The sequence below is a fragment of the Microdochium trichocladiopsis genome (assembly GCF_020744255.1).
Source record: "Microdochium trichocladiopsis strain MPI-CAGE-CH-0230 chromosome Unknown B0I36scaffold_1, whole genome shotgun sequence".
NCBI classification, from domain to species: domain Eukaryota; kingdom Fungi; phylum Ascomycota; class Sordariomycetes; order Xylariales; family Microdochiaceae; genus Microdochium; species Microdochium trichocladiopsis.
Genome location: NW_025763544.1, coordinates 613077 through 627460, shown reverse-complemented (window position 1 = coordinate 627460; position 14384 = coordinate 613077). Strand labels below are relative to the sequence as shown.

The following is a 14384-nucleotide window of genomic DNA, read 5'->3' as shown; positions in this document are numbered from 1 at the left end:
TTATGGCGAACTTGGGGTAAGCTTATTCGCGTCAAAGCGCCTGTCGGCGGCAGGGGGGGTGCCCGGCACATGGTGACTGCGATGCAAGTGGTATGCCTGGGGATTGCGTCTCCCTTGCTCCTGTGAGATAAAGAGCGCGTCACGTCGTGGGCCATGGTGGAGGTTTCAGGCATGCTGCCACGCGGCCACGGCCAACTAGGCGTTGCACCATTGACTCGGCCTGCTGCCGATCGCCCTATCGATCCCATGCGGCTCCAGAACAAAAGCTTGCGGGAAACAGGGCCCGTAATAACTCTATTGGCACCTCGCAGGGACACGACAGCTCCCGTCTCGGACCCGCGCACAGGGGGCAGCGGACGCGCAAGCTGCCAGCCAGGTCACTGCTGTCAGGCACAATGCTCGACTAGCGTACGTAAAGTACGTCCGTAATGAACGTACACAAGAACAACAGTCCCATCCCGGCAAGGGTGTCCGCCATCATCATCTGTGGTGCTCGTCCATGGAACCCGTTCTCAAGGACATGCTAGCGTCAGCGGCATGTGGAATCAAAGTGGCCTCACAGGGCCCAGCTGTGAGATTCAGAGTGCTGGCGCTGGCTAAATTGGCCGGCACGTGGCTGATGGGCTGAGGTTGACAGACTCGGCCGACGGCTCCCCCCCTGGCCCAACGACTCGTGCAAGCCAAATTTGTGATTCTCCGACTAGTTGCGTCGGCACCCATTCGTACAGGGCTCTCTCTTTACGACAAGCTTTCTCCTTTGACAGGACAAGCATGGCTACAGGTTGTTTCTATGTTTGGCACCGGCACAACGTCGTATACGCGTCCGACCACCAGACAGCCAGAATGTCTGTTCCTGAGAAAGGCGATTTTGCAGAATAATCGGCAGGAGCCTTATTCACAGTATGCTTAGGGCTGTTTGCTAGGACCTGGACCCTAGTCAGCATCATATCTTGCGGCCTCATACTTCGAGTCCAAGGGGGGCTGGATCTCAGCGACGCTACTTGCGGTCAGCCCTACATGGACATGGAGCTCGTCGGTATTGGGCTTGGCTTCGTCCGACTTGGACCGAATAGAGGCTCCTGCGGTGGTTCCGGCGAGGGCCGGAGAACCCCGTGCTTGAATAGAAGACTGCCTGTTGAAAGGACGAAGGAGTGATATGGAATACCAACAGTTTGCGCACGAGCTATCAGAGGCTTCCACCGAAACCGCCCAAGGGACAAGGAGGTACCACCACACTTAACCCTACAAGGCAATCCTGTTTACGCCATCGACCATGAAGTGGCGCATCTGGGAAGGGTCGTGGCTGGGAAGTTGCCTGTTTGAGAAGCCTTGGTCCCTGGGGACTAATTAGCCCTGGAGCGCTTGCTCACTTTGTCCAGGCACGGGAGCTGCGGCCGGCACTGGGATCCCCTACCTGTTGGCTCGACTGCGGGGCGGCGCCTACTACCACGGGGGCCCAGCCAGCCGAGGCCCCCGTCCGCACCAGCAACAGTCAAGCTAGACTAGCGTCCTGACATCACCAGGACCAACCGCCGCGCCTCATCCTCCATCAACCACCTCGCTGTCGTGTCTGCGATCAACCCGTGGCGCCTCCGCCCTCGTCGGCTCGAGCCCCCTGCTTGCACAGCCAACCGTCATGTCTTCACCGCCGGGTCCGTCGCCGCCCCCTTCGCAAGGCGCGGCAGAGCCTACTCCCGCCTCCGCTCCTCCTGCCGACACCCTCACGCCTGCGTCATCGCCGCCTACCGACACCCGGCGATGCTTTGTCTGCCTCACCGACGAGAACGCCCGCAACCTGCCTCGCGACTGGTCGACGCCCTGCAAGTGCTCGCTCGAGGGCCACCAGGACTGCCTCCTCGACTGGCTCGCAGACCTCGAGATCCAGCAGAAGCCCCTCGTCTGCCCCCAGTGCAAGAGCAAGATCCGCATGATCGAGCAGTACGACCCCCTCGTCCACCTCGGCGACTACCTCAACCGCCTCCTCACCACCTGGTCCCCGACAATCCTCCTCAGCTTCATCGGCTCCGGCGCCCTCGTCGGCAGCGCCCTCTACGGCGTCGAGGCCATCGAGATCTTTGCAGGCCCCGAGGCCGCCACCCACTTCATCATCAAGGATGTTGCCAACAAAGGCCTCGAGGGGTATCTCCGGAGCCTCATCCCGCTGGCGCCTGCTGAGCCATCCATCAACTTTGCCCACTTCTTCGTCCTGCCCTTCATCGGGCCAGGACTGATCCTGAACCGCCTCAATCTGGGTGGCATCTTCTCCATACCCACGACATTATTGGTGAGCGCCTTCTCCTCTCCTGATCTCCGCCACAATGCAACAACGTCGGAGAGCTGGAACAGCGTACTAACTTGTGTTGGCAAATCACAGGCAATATCGTGGGCGAACCTCGGTCGACTCGATGCGAGCCAGAGTGCCTGGCCGCCCAGCTTCGAGCAGGCAATGCTCATGGTTCCTGCCATCAAGTCCACGTACTACTACGTCTACCGCAAACTGTTCTTCAACATGGAGAAGCGATGGGAGCGGATAGCGCGTGCGCCGCACCTGTACGGCGACGACGCGCGGAATCTGAACAACACCGCCCAAGCCGAGCGGCACGCCGTCGCCGCCGCCGATGCCAACCGCGAAGGCGGCGAGGATCGCGAGCTGCTCTTCCAAGCACAGATCAACTTCAACTTTGGCGGCAACGGCGGCCCGGAGGAGAACGAGATCAACCCAGAGGACAATGTCGGCGACGTGCCGCAGCCCGCAAACGCTGCCGTCGGTGGCAACGGAGGGGGGAATGCGCATGGCGGAGGCGGCGAGGGCAGGCAACGCGTGTTCGACCTCGGAGACAAGTCGCCGTTCAACTTTATTGCTGGCGCTCTCACTTTCCCCGCCGTCTGCTACGGTGCCGGCGAGATTTTGCGTGCGGTGCTGCCAGCCAGGATGGTCACGCGGCCATTGAGAGGCCCGCTCACGGGTCTCCTGCAGGAGCGCTGGGGCCGGAGTCTGGTCGGCGGTTGCCTGTTTGTGGTTCTCAAGGACGCCTTCTTCCTGTACGTCAAGTACCGGCGGGCGATGATCCGGCCGCTCCGGAAGATTGTCAACGAGAAGAACCGCAATGTGCACCCCTGAGTTGCGGGTCCACCCAGAGGACCTGCAGGCACTGGCAGCACGGGTGGCCGGCGAGCAATGTTTTGACGAAGCGTATTATGGGAATGGAATTCGGCATGGCATGGCGTGGCAAGGCATGGTAGCATAGACAGCACGCTGTTGTGTGGACTTGGGGACTTTTGAAACGAGAATAATACCACGAACCCCATTCTCTCTCTCTCTCTCTCTGTTTCCCACAAAGCAAACGTCGTTCGCTGTGTGCGTACCAAAAGAACCATGGGAAATCCACCAGAATATCACAATTCGGGTTGCCTCAACTTCGAATAATCCTTCCTAGCACACTTTCACAATGGCACCTACGCCCGAAACTCGCTGGGGAATGCGCAACCCGCATCTCCATAACCGCCGCCGTTCAAGAACCCCCCCCCCCCCCAAAATCCAGATCCCCGCGCGCTACCTACCAATCCCCAGCGGGATCCAGATCCCTCTCCGCCTCTTTGGCCTTGTCAACAACCACCTGGGCCTCGGCATCATCGTACACGCCCAGCGCCACAAAGTCGCTCATCACCTTGTCCACGGTGCTCACGAACCGCGCGTGGTCCGCAAAGGGGGCCTGGTCCCACACGACGTCGAGGAAAGTCAGCCCGTCGTGGCCCGGAGCGGGGACACCTTGCACGGGGACGTTATACGCGGGCAGGCCGTCATCGCGCTTGCGGTTGGTGATGTGCGTCTGCACGGTGCCGAACAGGATCGTCGGCTCGACGCGCCGGAAGTACGACGACACCGGGTCCCCCGGGATGCTGATGTAGTACGGCCGCACGGGGAGGGCTTGGCCGGAGGTGGTGGTTGTCGTGAAGAGCGGGTCGTCGTCGTTGCCGCCGTTGGCCCTCCTCCTGGTGGTGGCGGTGCTGGTGGTGTTTAGAGCTACGATGGCTGCCCGGGAGTAGTCCCCGTCCAGCTTGAGGTACTGGTACAGGGACAACTCCCAGAAGGGCGGCCCGTTGTCTGCCGTGTCGTTGCTGGAAGCCGGAGGGGGGCTGCCGACGGTCTGGAGCAGCACGGGGCCGTACATGAGCGCCTGGGTGTCTGGCCGATCGCTCGCGCGCTCGACGCGGATGGTCATGGGCAGTTTGAGCTGTATGGTGTCGTTGGGCCGCCAGGTGCTCTTGGGGAGTGTGAGGTAGGAACCGGGTTTCGCGGTCTGCTCCAGTTCTTGCTGCTGCTCGCCATTGATGAGGAGAGAGAGCGTTCCTGGGCGGATCCAGGCTGGGATGCGCAATTTGATGGCCAGGCTGATGTCGTCTGTAGACGCCGAGTCGGGTCGAGAGATTGTGAAAGTCACCAGGTCGTCCCTTGGAAAGGCCGTGTCCTGCTTTACCACCACTCCTCGTTCCTCCCACTGTAGCGTCGAGGCAATGTACAAGTTCACCCACAGTGTTGCAGATGCACCACCGCCTGCGGCATCAGACTGGAAGTAGATCGTCTCCTGATACTTCGTGTGGCTTTCCATACCCGTGCCGCCGCAGCACGTGCCCGTGTTGCCATACTCGCGCCGAGACCCGGGGGTCAGCGGCTGGAAATACGTCAGCAGCGGGCCGTCGTCGTCGTTGTTGGTGCTATCCTGGTCGGCGCGGGAACCCAGGATCATGTTAAACAATCCTCGCTCGTATGTGTCCATGTAGCCCTCTGATAGCCCCTGCGCGGCCGCTGTGCTGCCCTCCTCCTCCTCCTCCTCCGCACCGGCCCCGTTCTCAAGCAGGAACAGTCCCCTGGCGAGCTTGAGCACGTTGTACGTCGTACACGTCTCTGCCCCGTTCTCGGCAATCGCCCGCGCAATGTTGCCGCGGTTCTGGAACAGCTCCGGGTTCGTGCCGTCGCTGGCGCCCGGGTACGTCCCGCCAGTCCCGCCGCTCGCGAACAGCCGGTGCGGAACTATCCAGTGGTAAAAGTTCTTGGCCGCGGCGAGGTACTCGCTCTCCCCCGTGTACTCGTACACGCGGAGGTACCCGACGAACTGCGGGACGTGCGTGTTGGCGTGGAGCCGCTCCCGGCGCCGACCTTTGCCGCCGGCGTTGATGGCGGCCAGCTCCGCGGGCCCGACCACGAGGATGTCCCGGTCCTGCACGGCCGCGGGGAACAGGCTCGCGCGGTTGTCGAAAAACTTGGCCGTCTCGAGGTGCTTTGTGTCGTTGCCGCCCGTGAGCTTGTAGATCTCGGGGAACACCTCGTTCGCGCCGCCAAACTCGCCCGCAATGTACAGGTCCCACATGCGGTCCAGCTCGGCGCGGGTGATGTTGTTGCCCGAGTACAGCGGGTGGTTCATGTCGCCCAGCGTGAGCGCCAGGTGTGCCCAGTCCGCCATGCGCGTGACGACGGACAGCGCCTGCGTGTTGCCCGTGTGGTAGTACGCGTCGAGCAGCCCGCGCATGATCTTGTGCTGCGTGTACCATGGCGCCCAGGTGTTTGTGCTCAGGTTGCCCCCGTACACGGCCCAGCGTGGCGGCCCGAGGCGCAGGGCCGTGTCCTCGGGCAGGGCGCCGAGATAGCCTGGGTGTGTCGGGGTCCAGAGGGCTGGGTCGGGAGACGGGGAGGACATCCGGGCCGTGATGGCCTCCTGGCATGCCGCGAGCTCGCTGACCATCCAGTCGAGCTTTTGCTTGTAGGATTCCTCCTTGTGCTCGGCGTAGGACTGGGCTAGGGCAGTCATGTAGTGGCCTGTCCAGTGGCCGCTCAGCAGGCCGCCATCTTCCCAGCCTCCGGGGGTGGTGACGTCTGCTGGATTGGGCCGGCCGGCTTGATTGTTGAAGAGTACAAGAAACCGCCGCTCGTCGTAGTTCTTGATGAATGATTTAATCCTGTCTCGCTTCTCCGTGAAGAGGCTGGATTCTAGAGATACTTGGTCAAGACGGAACGGGCGGACCGGCCCGGTCCCAGCAAGGCTCTGGCCTGCCACCGCACGTGGAATTGTGTTGACAGAGTCATGGTAGTGTCCTCCTTGGTGAGCTGTTGTGCCAAAGATGACTCCTGCGAGGATCAAGAACGGCCGCAGCATGTAGCCGCCTTGGACAGCCCACATGTTTGCACTTCGAGTTCTAAAGAGTGGCGGGACCATCCAATGAGTTAGCTGAGCTTGAACAAAGATGATTATGATTGCTGCCGCCACAGTATTCTCTAGGAGTTGGGGAGGACTACTTTTGCAAACCTACTGTAAGTTGTCAACTTGTGGAGAAAAGCAAATGCTGTTCTGCATGCAGTCTGTCATCAAGAGCCATAATCAACATGGTTTTATAAAATGGCTGCCGGCTACCCATGGCAAGGCGCTATCTCCCGACGATGTAAGTCCAGGGATTGGCGCGGCTGTTGAGGTTGCAATTGGATACGACGATCACCGCCAGGCCTGTCCCCACGACGCAACCTTGTTTTACCCCTCATTGATAACAACGTCGCGCCTCCCTACTATGTACTAGTACGACAACCCTGTCTATCACAGGATTGCGACTTAGAAATCAAGTCAGCAGGTCCCATGTTTATCGGGCGCAATTTATGCTAAAGAAGTTTCCCGTGACCAGGTAGCTACAAGAACTAAAAATAGTGATGTCCTCCAAGCGGAATCATTCCACTGAATTTGAGAACCCAGCAAAGCTGCGCCCTACTTATCGAATGTCATCCCTGCTTTTAGTGATAAGCTCATGACTGCCCCTTAGTAGGAGCCCGGCAAAATACCACGGGAGGTGCAGGTATATTGTCTTGAGAACGGGGGAGGTCATAATCTGTCCTCAGGATTGAAGCCGTTGCATACTTCCTCGATTCGTGTAGCGGGCTTTTTCGCTTCCCACGCACTATTCTGTCCTTCTGAGACGACTCCAAGCCTCCAGAGGCGAAGATCTCAGAAGTGGGATGAGCCGCCGGAGTGACAGCATTTTATATCCTGAGGTTGGTGGCTATGGATAAAAGCTTTCGTGCTTTATCCCTTCATTGAGGTACATATCGCGGCAGGCGGGCAAAACCTCTACTGCAAACATTTGTGGCAAGATCACTCTGGATCATATAAATAGTTAGGGTGAATATAAACCACTCGGTCGAACATGCCTCATTGCATTGTCACACAAAGACAGTGCGCGCGATTTTCGGGGAGCTCAGAGATGACAATTTCGATCACGCCATTGTACCCAAGTAAGCCATGACATTCACGGATTAGGTTGTCGCAACTCGATGTTCAGGACAGAGATCTGCTTAATGGTGAGGCTCGAATCAAGCAATGACAAACCGCACAATACCCTCATCTTGTTGCCTCAGCTCACTTGTCCCCGGGTAGCAGAGAAGGATCATCTTGAGCAAACGAGAACCCGAGGTGAACCTGGTGCCTTGCGCAGCAGGCGCAGAGAACTCACTGTGCTGTCTATACTAGTAGCGAAAGGTCTGTTCCTGGCTGCAGTCGCTTCTTTTATTCAAAAAGAATAAAACAAATGCACCCAAGCCATTATGTAATTGAACGCACCGGCCCCCGGGCGCGAATCAGGCCATTTCCGGTAGATTAAGCCCGTACTTTCTCGGTGTCTGTATTTTCTGTTCTCTTCTGTTGAGCTTGTCTGCGTTGCACAGTGGACAAGGAATCTACTCTAGAGATCCATTGGTTTCCTGGATGCGCTGAATGACGTTGCTCGTGCGCCCTTTACGTAATGGCGAGACCGGAGATCACGCGCTTCGGCCGGCCTAAGTCCGGGACTAGGGCTGGTTCCTGGCGGGTATAAAGGCAACCAAACTTTCCCCAGATTCTCATCGATTCTGCCCCTGTCCTGATGCCTCATGCCCAACTACACGTTTACACTACTGTGTATGCCTCATCACGCTGGGCAAACCGATTGATAGATAGAGACTTGACCTGAAATAAAGCATGCAAAATGTCCGCTCAGGACGATGCCCCCCGTGAACAATGCCACGAGGAAGCTCCTGCTGGTTCAGGGAATGCTCCAGCGGCTCGCGAGCAGCAGGAGCTGTACAGCATCTTTGACAAGCGGCAAAAGGCTTTCATCGTGACCATGGTCTCGATTGCGGCCACCTGTAAGCATGCCCTGTCGACATTGCTCAGGACTATGCACAGCAAGCTCTAACATCACAACAACCTCCCCTATTGGACCCGTGCTAACATCACGTTTCTTTGTCGCGATTCGCAACTAGTCTCCGGCTTTGCATCCAACATCTACTTCCCAGCGCTACCGACCGTCGCCCGCGACCTCGACGTCTCTATCGAACTCGTCAACCTCACCGTCACTTCGTACCTCATCTTCCAGGGCATTGCTCCCAGCCTTTGGGGCCCTGTTTCTGACGTCAAGGGCCGCCGCACCGCTTACTTCCTCACCTTCCTCGTCTTCATCGGCGCGTGCATCGGGCTCGCAGAGACGCAGAACTATGCCACACTTGTCGTCCTCCGATGCCTCCAGAGCACGGGGAGCGCCAGCACCATCGCCATAGGGTCTGGTGTCGTGGGCGACATCACCACCCGCGCGGACCGTGGCAGCTATATGGGAATCTTCCAGGCAGGACTGCTTGTGCCCGTCGCGGTCGGGCCCATCATTGGCGGAGCTCTGTCCGGCTCCCTTGGCTGGCGATCCATCTTCTGGCTCCTCACAATCTACGGCGGATGCTTCCTCGTCGCCATGACCGTCATTTTGCCAGAGACTCTGCGCTCCATCGTCGGTAACGGCACACGCACCCCTGCAGGTGTTTTCCTCCGCCAGCCGTTGATCGTTTATCAAAGAACAACTCGCAACGACATCAACCTCTCCTCCCCTTCGCCGGCAGTAGAGAAGAAACACATCGACATCACCGGGCCGTTTCGCATCCTCATCAGTAAGCATGCTGCGCCTCTGATCGTATTCTTGGCGACCTACTATGCCGTCTGGCAGATGAGCATCACTGCCATGTCGACCCTCTTTGAGGAGCGCTTCGGCCTCAGCCAGACGCAAGTCGGGCTGACATTCATAGCGAACGGTGTCGGGTCGATGCTGGGCACTCTCATCACGGGGAAAATCCTGGACAGAGACTACCGGCGGGTAAAGGCCGCGCACGCAGGAGAAAAGACTCGAGGCATGGAGGAAGGCGGCGGTCCTGGCCCTGCATCGGCCGGTCCCATAGTCGACGACAGCACGGAAGACGCTGACGACGGCTTCCCCTTGGAAAACGCCCGCCTGCGCCTGGTCCCCATCTTCGCGCTCGCCCAGTGCCTCTCCATTGTCCTCTTTGGATGGTGCATTGCTTACCCCGCCACCGTCCCCATCGCGATTCCCATCATATCGACGTTCATCACCGGCTGGACCGTCGTCTCCACGCAGTCCGTCATCATGACCTATCTGGTTGACGTGTTCTCTGACCGCAGCGCTGCGGCGAGTGCGAGTCTGAATCTCGCGAGGTGTCTTTTCGCGGCGGGCGGAACAAGCTTCGTGATGCCCCTGATCAATGGCGTCGGTGTTGGCTGGTGTTTCACTATCTGTGCGGGCGTGCAAGTGCTTGCGATGGCAGGAGTGGTGATTGCCTGGAGGTTTGGAGCAGGCTGGAGGATGGAGAGCAAAAGGGTGGGAGAGACTGCGCGTGCCGGCTGAAATCCGCACATTGCTCTATTCCAGCCTACTGGTATAGTGTCGGGTATTCTCGTTGACAAATAGGGCAAAAGCCGACTTTCTCCTGGTTCTATACTAGACCGGGTGGGTCTTGGGCAACGACTCAGTTCCCTTGGAGTTGGAAGTGACCTCCTCATCAAATGTCCTACAAATAGACAAAAGTAAATAGATTATGAACAATTTGAGCTATTAGTTGAGCTCCTGGTTAGACAACAGTCTGAATATGAACACCCTCCTCGTAGATTTCCTACTCAATGCTACTAGGCTGGATGTCCTAGTGGATAGTAGTACTTCGTCACAGTTAGCTTTCTCCTTTTCGGGCATAACAGGAAGGTCATACCGACGGGTGTCCTGGATGTTCAACGCCGGCTGCTAAAAGAAATCGCCCCTTCGTCTCTGCCTCAGTCGAGTGAGGCTGGGTCTCTTGCGTCGAGAAAAGCTGACGCGCACGTTTATGTCAGCATATAAAAAGGGAACGCGAGTGCTGCCTTCACCGTCGTCGTGTTGTATGGAGATGCTGAACATGGTCTTCCAGGGCTCCAAGGGGATATCTGAACGATCAGTGCACCGCCCAGACGCAATCCCGTTCTTGGGAGAATTCTTCCAGCCGGGCAAGTACGAGAGGTCGGAAGGCGAACGGCTGTATCGTAGTCGGGCTTGGACATATCAGGAGTTCGCAATGTCGCCCAGGCATCTGATCATCCAAAACTCCTTTCTACGATGGACCTGTCAGCACGCGACCTGGAGAACAGCCCCATGTCGAACTACTCGATTTCGGGCACGAGGCCGATATTCACTTGGCCAGTATCCTGAACGGCACCACAGAACTTCACAGCTTGGGTCGACTGATTCGGGATTATAACAGGCGACGATTGACCTATGATGAGGACGCTCTTCCGAGGACTACAGGCTTGCTCACGTGCTTGAGCCGTACCTTCCACGGCGGCTTCATATGCGGCCTCCCACAGATGTTCTTCGATGCCGCACTGAGCTGGAGCCCTGCGACTGGCACGAACCTTCGGCGCCGCCAGCCCTCGGTCCGCCCTGACAACGCTCGCCTCCACCCATGCCATCTTCCCTTGTGGTCCTGGGTAGGATGGCATGGTGCTGGACAGTTCTCAGGACGAGAGGCTAGATCGATTCCCGTCGATATAGTCAGCCACGAAATGCAGGAGACGTTCCCCATCACTACATAGTTCTCTTGCCATTCTGCAGATGCAGATCCGAGCTCCCAGACAAGAATTGCCAGCAGCTGGTTCGATCAGCGCGACAAATATAAGGACAAAGTTATTAGACAGCTCCATCTGCACAACAAGCAGCAGGCACAACGGCTTTGCGGTTGCGCGGCTTCTGCTTCCAGCGCAACCTCAGCAAGTGAACGGATCGAGCTCTTTGCGGTCAGTCGACAAGTCTTAAAAGAGGTGCTTGGCCACTGGACTATAAACAGGGAGGTGTACGCGGTTTTGTGGGTGGAATGGGTGGACGGTGTGGCATATCGGCGCGCAAGTGGGCAGGTTGAAAAGCTCGGCTAGGAAGCTATGGACTTGTAGGAGATCTTTCTCATTCTTGGATAGTCTAAATGCGAGAGCTTCCACATGAGATGAGGCTGGCTGCAGCTTTTTTTATCCGGATTAGACAAGCAGCCTAGGAAGGGGAACACCCTCCGCAAATGTGGCAGAAGAACTTGGCTTCATTGAGCAAGCAGAGCATCGAAAGAGAAACCACTAGCCATTTACTCAGCCCTGAGAAGAAAAGAATGTACGTAAATACGATAACCCTATATGACGACCTGAGTCCTCCAGTTTGTTCCATATCGTCTCAGCTCCGCATCCGAAGGAAATCAGCCACTCTTCTCCAGCGTCACGCCTTCAAAGCTCCCCTTCTCCATCTCCTCGCGGTGCCAGATCGCTTCCTCGAGCGAGCCGTACACCACATCGCCCTCGACTCCGGCCCTCGACTCCTCGACATCCACGACCTTCCACTTCGCCCGCCAGAACTTGCGCCTCACCTTCTCGTTCACTCCGACCATGCGAATCTGCACATACTTGCCCAGCTGCCGATGGATATCGTCCTTGAGCTCGCCGAGGGCGATGATGCCCGTCGTGTCGATCCACGACACCCGCGTCAGGTCCCACACGACCACGGCCAAGGCGGTATCCTTGAGCACGACACCACGCAGTGCACGCAGGCGCTCGAGACGGCGCTCTGCCGCGACGGTCCAGATGCGTTCGGCGTTTTGGGCCGATGAGGAGGGGCGGACGGCCGGATACACGAGCTGGATTCCCTCGAGCGCGGTCGTCTTACCCCTGTACGCGTTGGGGAAGAAGATGTTGTCGGTGAAGCGGACGACGGCTGTATCCTCGGGCAGTGGATCGGCCCGGGCACGGGAGGGGTAGTTGCCGGTACTGGGAGTGTACTCGGCAGTGCCGAATGTGGTTTGGCGGTCGAGTGCTTCAATCTCCTTCGTGGTGGGCTTCTGGCTGTTGAATGTGGCGTCCGTACCCCTACGGCCAGCGTGTCCTGTCTCGGGGTCCGACGACGATCCGGAGGAGGTGCCGTGGCTTGTACCGCCAGTGTTCACGTCGGGCTTGGCAAAGGCCGCTCGCACCAGGGACCAGACGATGCTGAAGCCTCCTGCAGCGCCAATGCCAATCTCGGCAGAGACAAAGATGGTGACCCAGAAGGCGACCATGGAGGCGATAAAGTCGGCCAAGGAGATGCGCCAGTATCTCCAGAACAGGGACAGTGGTCCAAACAAGTGGATGACGGCCATGATCTATTGGATGAGTGTCAATGGTTTGTGTCACAGGCTGATGTCACTGCAGTGGAGGACAAGTACGTACAATGATAGCTGCGAGGGTCGACTTGGGTAGCCAGTAAAGCGCCGGAGAGAACACGTAAAGCGTCAGGACAATGAAGCCCGCGGTGATCGCGCCATACAGAGGGCTACGGACACGGCACTCGCTATTGACCGCAGTCCGGGACATGGCGCCTCCGACAGGCATGACGTGGAAGAAGCTGTTGATGATGTTGGTCACGCCCAAGTAGTTGAGCTCCTGGCTCTGGCCGATGGTGTAGTTGTTCTTGCGACCAAAAGCCTTTCCGACAGCCAAGTGCTCTAGCGCACAGGCCATGAAGGGAGCAATGGCCCGACCAGCAACTTTGCCCACAAGGCCGGACTCAGGGACTGAGGGACTACTGATCCCGTTGGTGTGGACTTTGGTAACGGCGAAGACATAGTGCTTCACGTCACGGTCCTTGTTGACCAGATATGAAATGAGGGTGAAGATGACGAGCACGATGACGGCGCGGCTGGAGGAGAGGTACTTGATGATGAAGTGCTTCTTTCCAAACCGCTGGCCGATCTTTTGCAAGATGATGAGCATGAATATCGACCCGAAACCAACACCACAGGTTGGACCGTCCCACTCGGGCAGTCGCTTGAGCACGTCTCCGAGCGTGAAGAAGACGCCGTCGGGCACGTCATCAAGGCCAATGAGCTTGGAGACCTGGCCAAAGCCGATAACAAGAGCAGTGGCGGAGATGAATCCAGTCAGGACGGGGACAGAGACGTAGTCGAGGATGAAGCCGAGCTCAAGCATGCCGAGAATCAGGCCATATACTCCAACCATGAGGGCGACGGCGGTGGAGATCTGAGCTGGGGTATACTCGTCCTGAAGGTCGACTATGATTTCGGCAGTCAAAAGTCCGAGGATGGACGTAGGGCCAGTCGAAAGATCTGGATGTGTTCAAAAGCCAAGTCAGTCATGGTAGTTGCCCTGCGTGTGTATCCTTGGCAGCACATACCTTTGGAAGTGCCCATGAAGACTGCGATAGCAGCTGGAATCCAGCTAGAGTATAGTCCATTTTCGATTGGGATCGTGGCGATTTGGGCATATGCTAAGCCTTGAGGGATGAGCATGACGCCGATGGTCAAGCCCGCAACAAAATCTTGAAGAAGCCATGATGGCTGGTACCGTGGAAGCCACTCGATGATGGGGAACTTGCTGAGAGAATATTCGCCTATAGCTGGCAGGGCACTCTTTGGGTTGGTGCTGGCGATCTCTCCAAGACGATTGAGCGTGGCATCAGTTCTCAGCTCTTCCTTGAGGGCGGAAGCCTTCTCGCGGACCTTGTCCATGGTGAAGAACGTATACCTTCGCACGGTTCCTTTGGGAGAATAGTCAGTGCTAGGCTGGGTTGTTGGGAACTCGAGTAAGGTGAATAGACTCAACCGTCAAGATACGAGTATAAGCCGCTACCGCCATTATAAACAAGACGGATCATGGAGCATCTTGCCCATAGAGTTCGTCCGCCCTCCTCGTGACTGGCCAGGTCTCTACCTGAACGGGCAGCCAACGACGCTGCAGAGCAACCATCCATCGAAGGTCAGACTTGCAGACCTCGATCGCTACCGGCCGTCCTCCTGCAGCCATCTCCAGCCAATAAAGTTTCGAGCGCCCACGCGGAGCGGCAGGCCGGCGTGCTACATCTGGGCAAGAGTGACGCTCTCCCCATTTGCGCTGTGCGCCTCTCAACCTCCATTGTGCTGTGGCAGTGGCTGCAAGCGACTGCTCCTTGCTGCGAGTACGAGGCCTGTCCGTTTCCCCCCTCCTCATCCACACCACCGCATCCTCTGGGATGTTTGGCCTCTGTCGTGGACCGTG

General features: G+C 57.8%; 5 protein-coding genes across 5 annotated transcripts; 3 read left to right on the top strand and 2 right to left on the bottom strand.

The window, feature by feature from the left end:
• Window positions 1-1526: 1526 nt before the first annotated feature.
• Window positions 1527-3535, top strand: B0I36DRAFT_309242 (uncharacterized protein). Its single transcript, XM_046152116.1, has 2 exons — window positions 1527-2284; window positions 2375-3535. The coding sequence occupies exons 1-2, from the start codon at window positions 1637-1639 to the stop codon at window positions 3119-3121; spliced, it is 1395 nt and encodes a 464-aa protein (XP_046017819.1). The 5' UTR covers window positions 1527-1636; the 3' UTR covers window positions 3122-3535.
• Window positions 3536-3557: 22 nt separating this feature from the next.
• B0I36DRAFT_234595 (uncharacterized protein) lies at window positions 3558-6152 on the bottom strand (the record flags this gene model as incomplete). The annotated part of the gene is made up of 2 exons (XM_046149327.1): window positions 3558-4786; window positions 4841-6152. The coding sequence occupies 2 exons, from the start codon at window positions 6150-6152 to the stop codon at window positions 3558-3560; spliced, it is 2541 nt and encodes an 846-aa protein (XP_046017818.1).
• A 1745-nt stretch (window positions 6153-7897) lies between these two features.
• Window positions 7898-9933, top strand: B0I36DRAFT_309240 (major facilitator superfamily domain-containing protein). The gene is made up of 2 exons (XM_046152115.1): window positions 7898-8161; window positions 8279-9933. Exons 1-2 carry the CDS (start codon window positions 8002-8004, stop codon window positions 9697-9699), a joined length of 1581 nt encoding a protein of 526 aa, XP_046017817.1. The 5' UTR covers window positions 7898-8001; the 3' UTR covers window positions 9700-9933.
• Window positions 9934-10240: 307 nt separating this feature from the next.
• Window positions 10241-10913, top strand: B0I36DRAFT_343611 (uncharacterized protein; the record flags this gene model as incomplete). Its single annotated transcript, XM_046156178.1, has 2 exons — window positions 10241-10341; window positions 10451-10913. The coding sequence occupies 2 exons, from the start codon at window positions 10241-10243 to the stop codon at window positions 10911-10913; spliced, it is 564 nt and encodes a 187-aa protein (XP_046017816.1).
• Window positions 10914-11557: 644 nt separating this feature from the next.
• Window positions 11558-13858, bottom strand: B0I36DRAFT_370767 (sulfate permease; the record flags this gene model as incomplete). Its single annotated transcript, XM_046159943.1, has 3 exons — window positions 11558-12493; window positions 12561-13456; window positions 13525-13858. 3 exons carry the CDS (start codon window positions 13856-13858, stop codon window positions 11558-11560), a joined length of 2166 nt encoding a protein of 721 aa, XP_046017815.1.
• Window positions 13859-14384: the final 526 nt, after the last annotated feature.

Bases quoted from the DNA above. Each gene is read 5' to 3' on its own strand.
- B0I36DRAFT_309240 (XM_046152115.1), top strand. From the start codon at position 8,002: ATGTCCGCTCAGGACGATGCCCCCCGTGAACAATGCCACGAGGAAGCT. The intron at 8,162-8,278 runs GTAAGCATGCCC...ATTCGCAACTAG, and splicing joins GGTCTCGATTGCGGCCACCT to TCTCCGGCTTTGCATCCAAC.
- B0I36DRAFT_309242 (XM_046152116.1), top strand. From the start codon at position 1,637: ATGTCTTCACCGCCGGGTCCGTCGCCGCCCCCTTCGCAAGGCGCGGCA. The intron at 2,285-2,374 runs GTGAGCGCCTTC...GGCAAATCACAG, and splicing joins CCATACCCACGACATTATTG to GCAATATCGTGGGCGAACCT.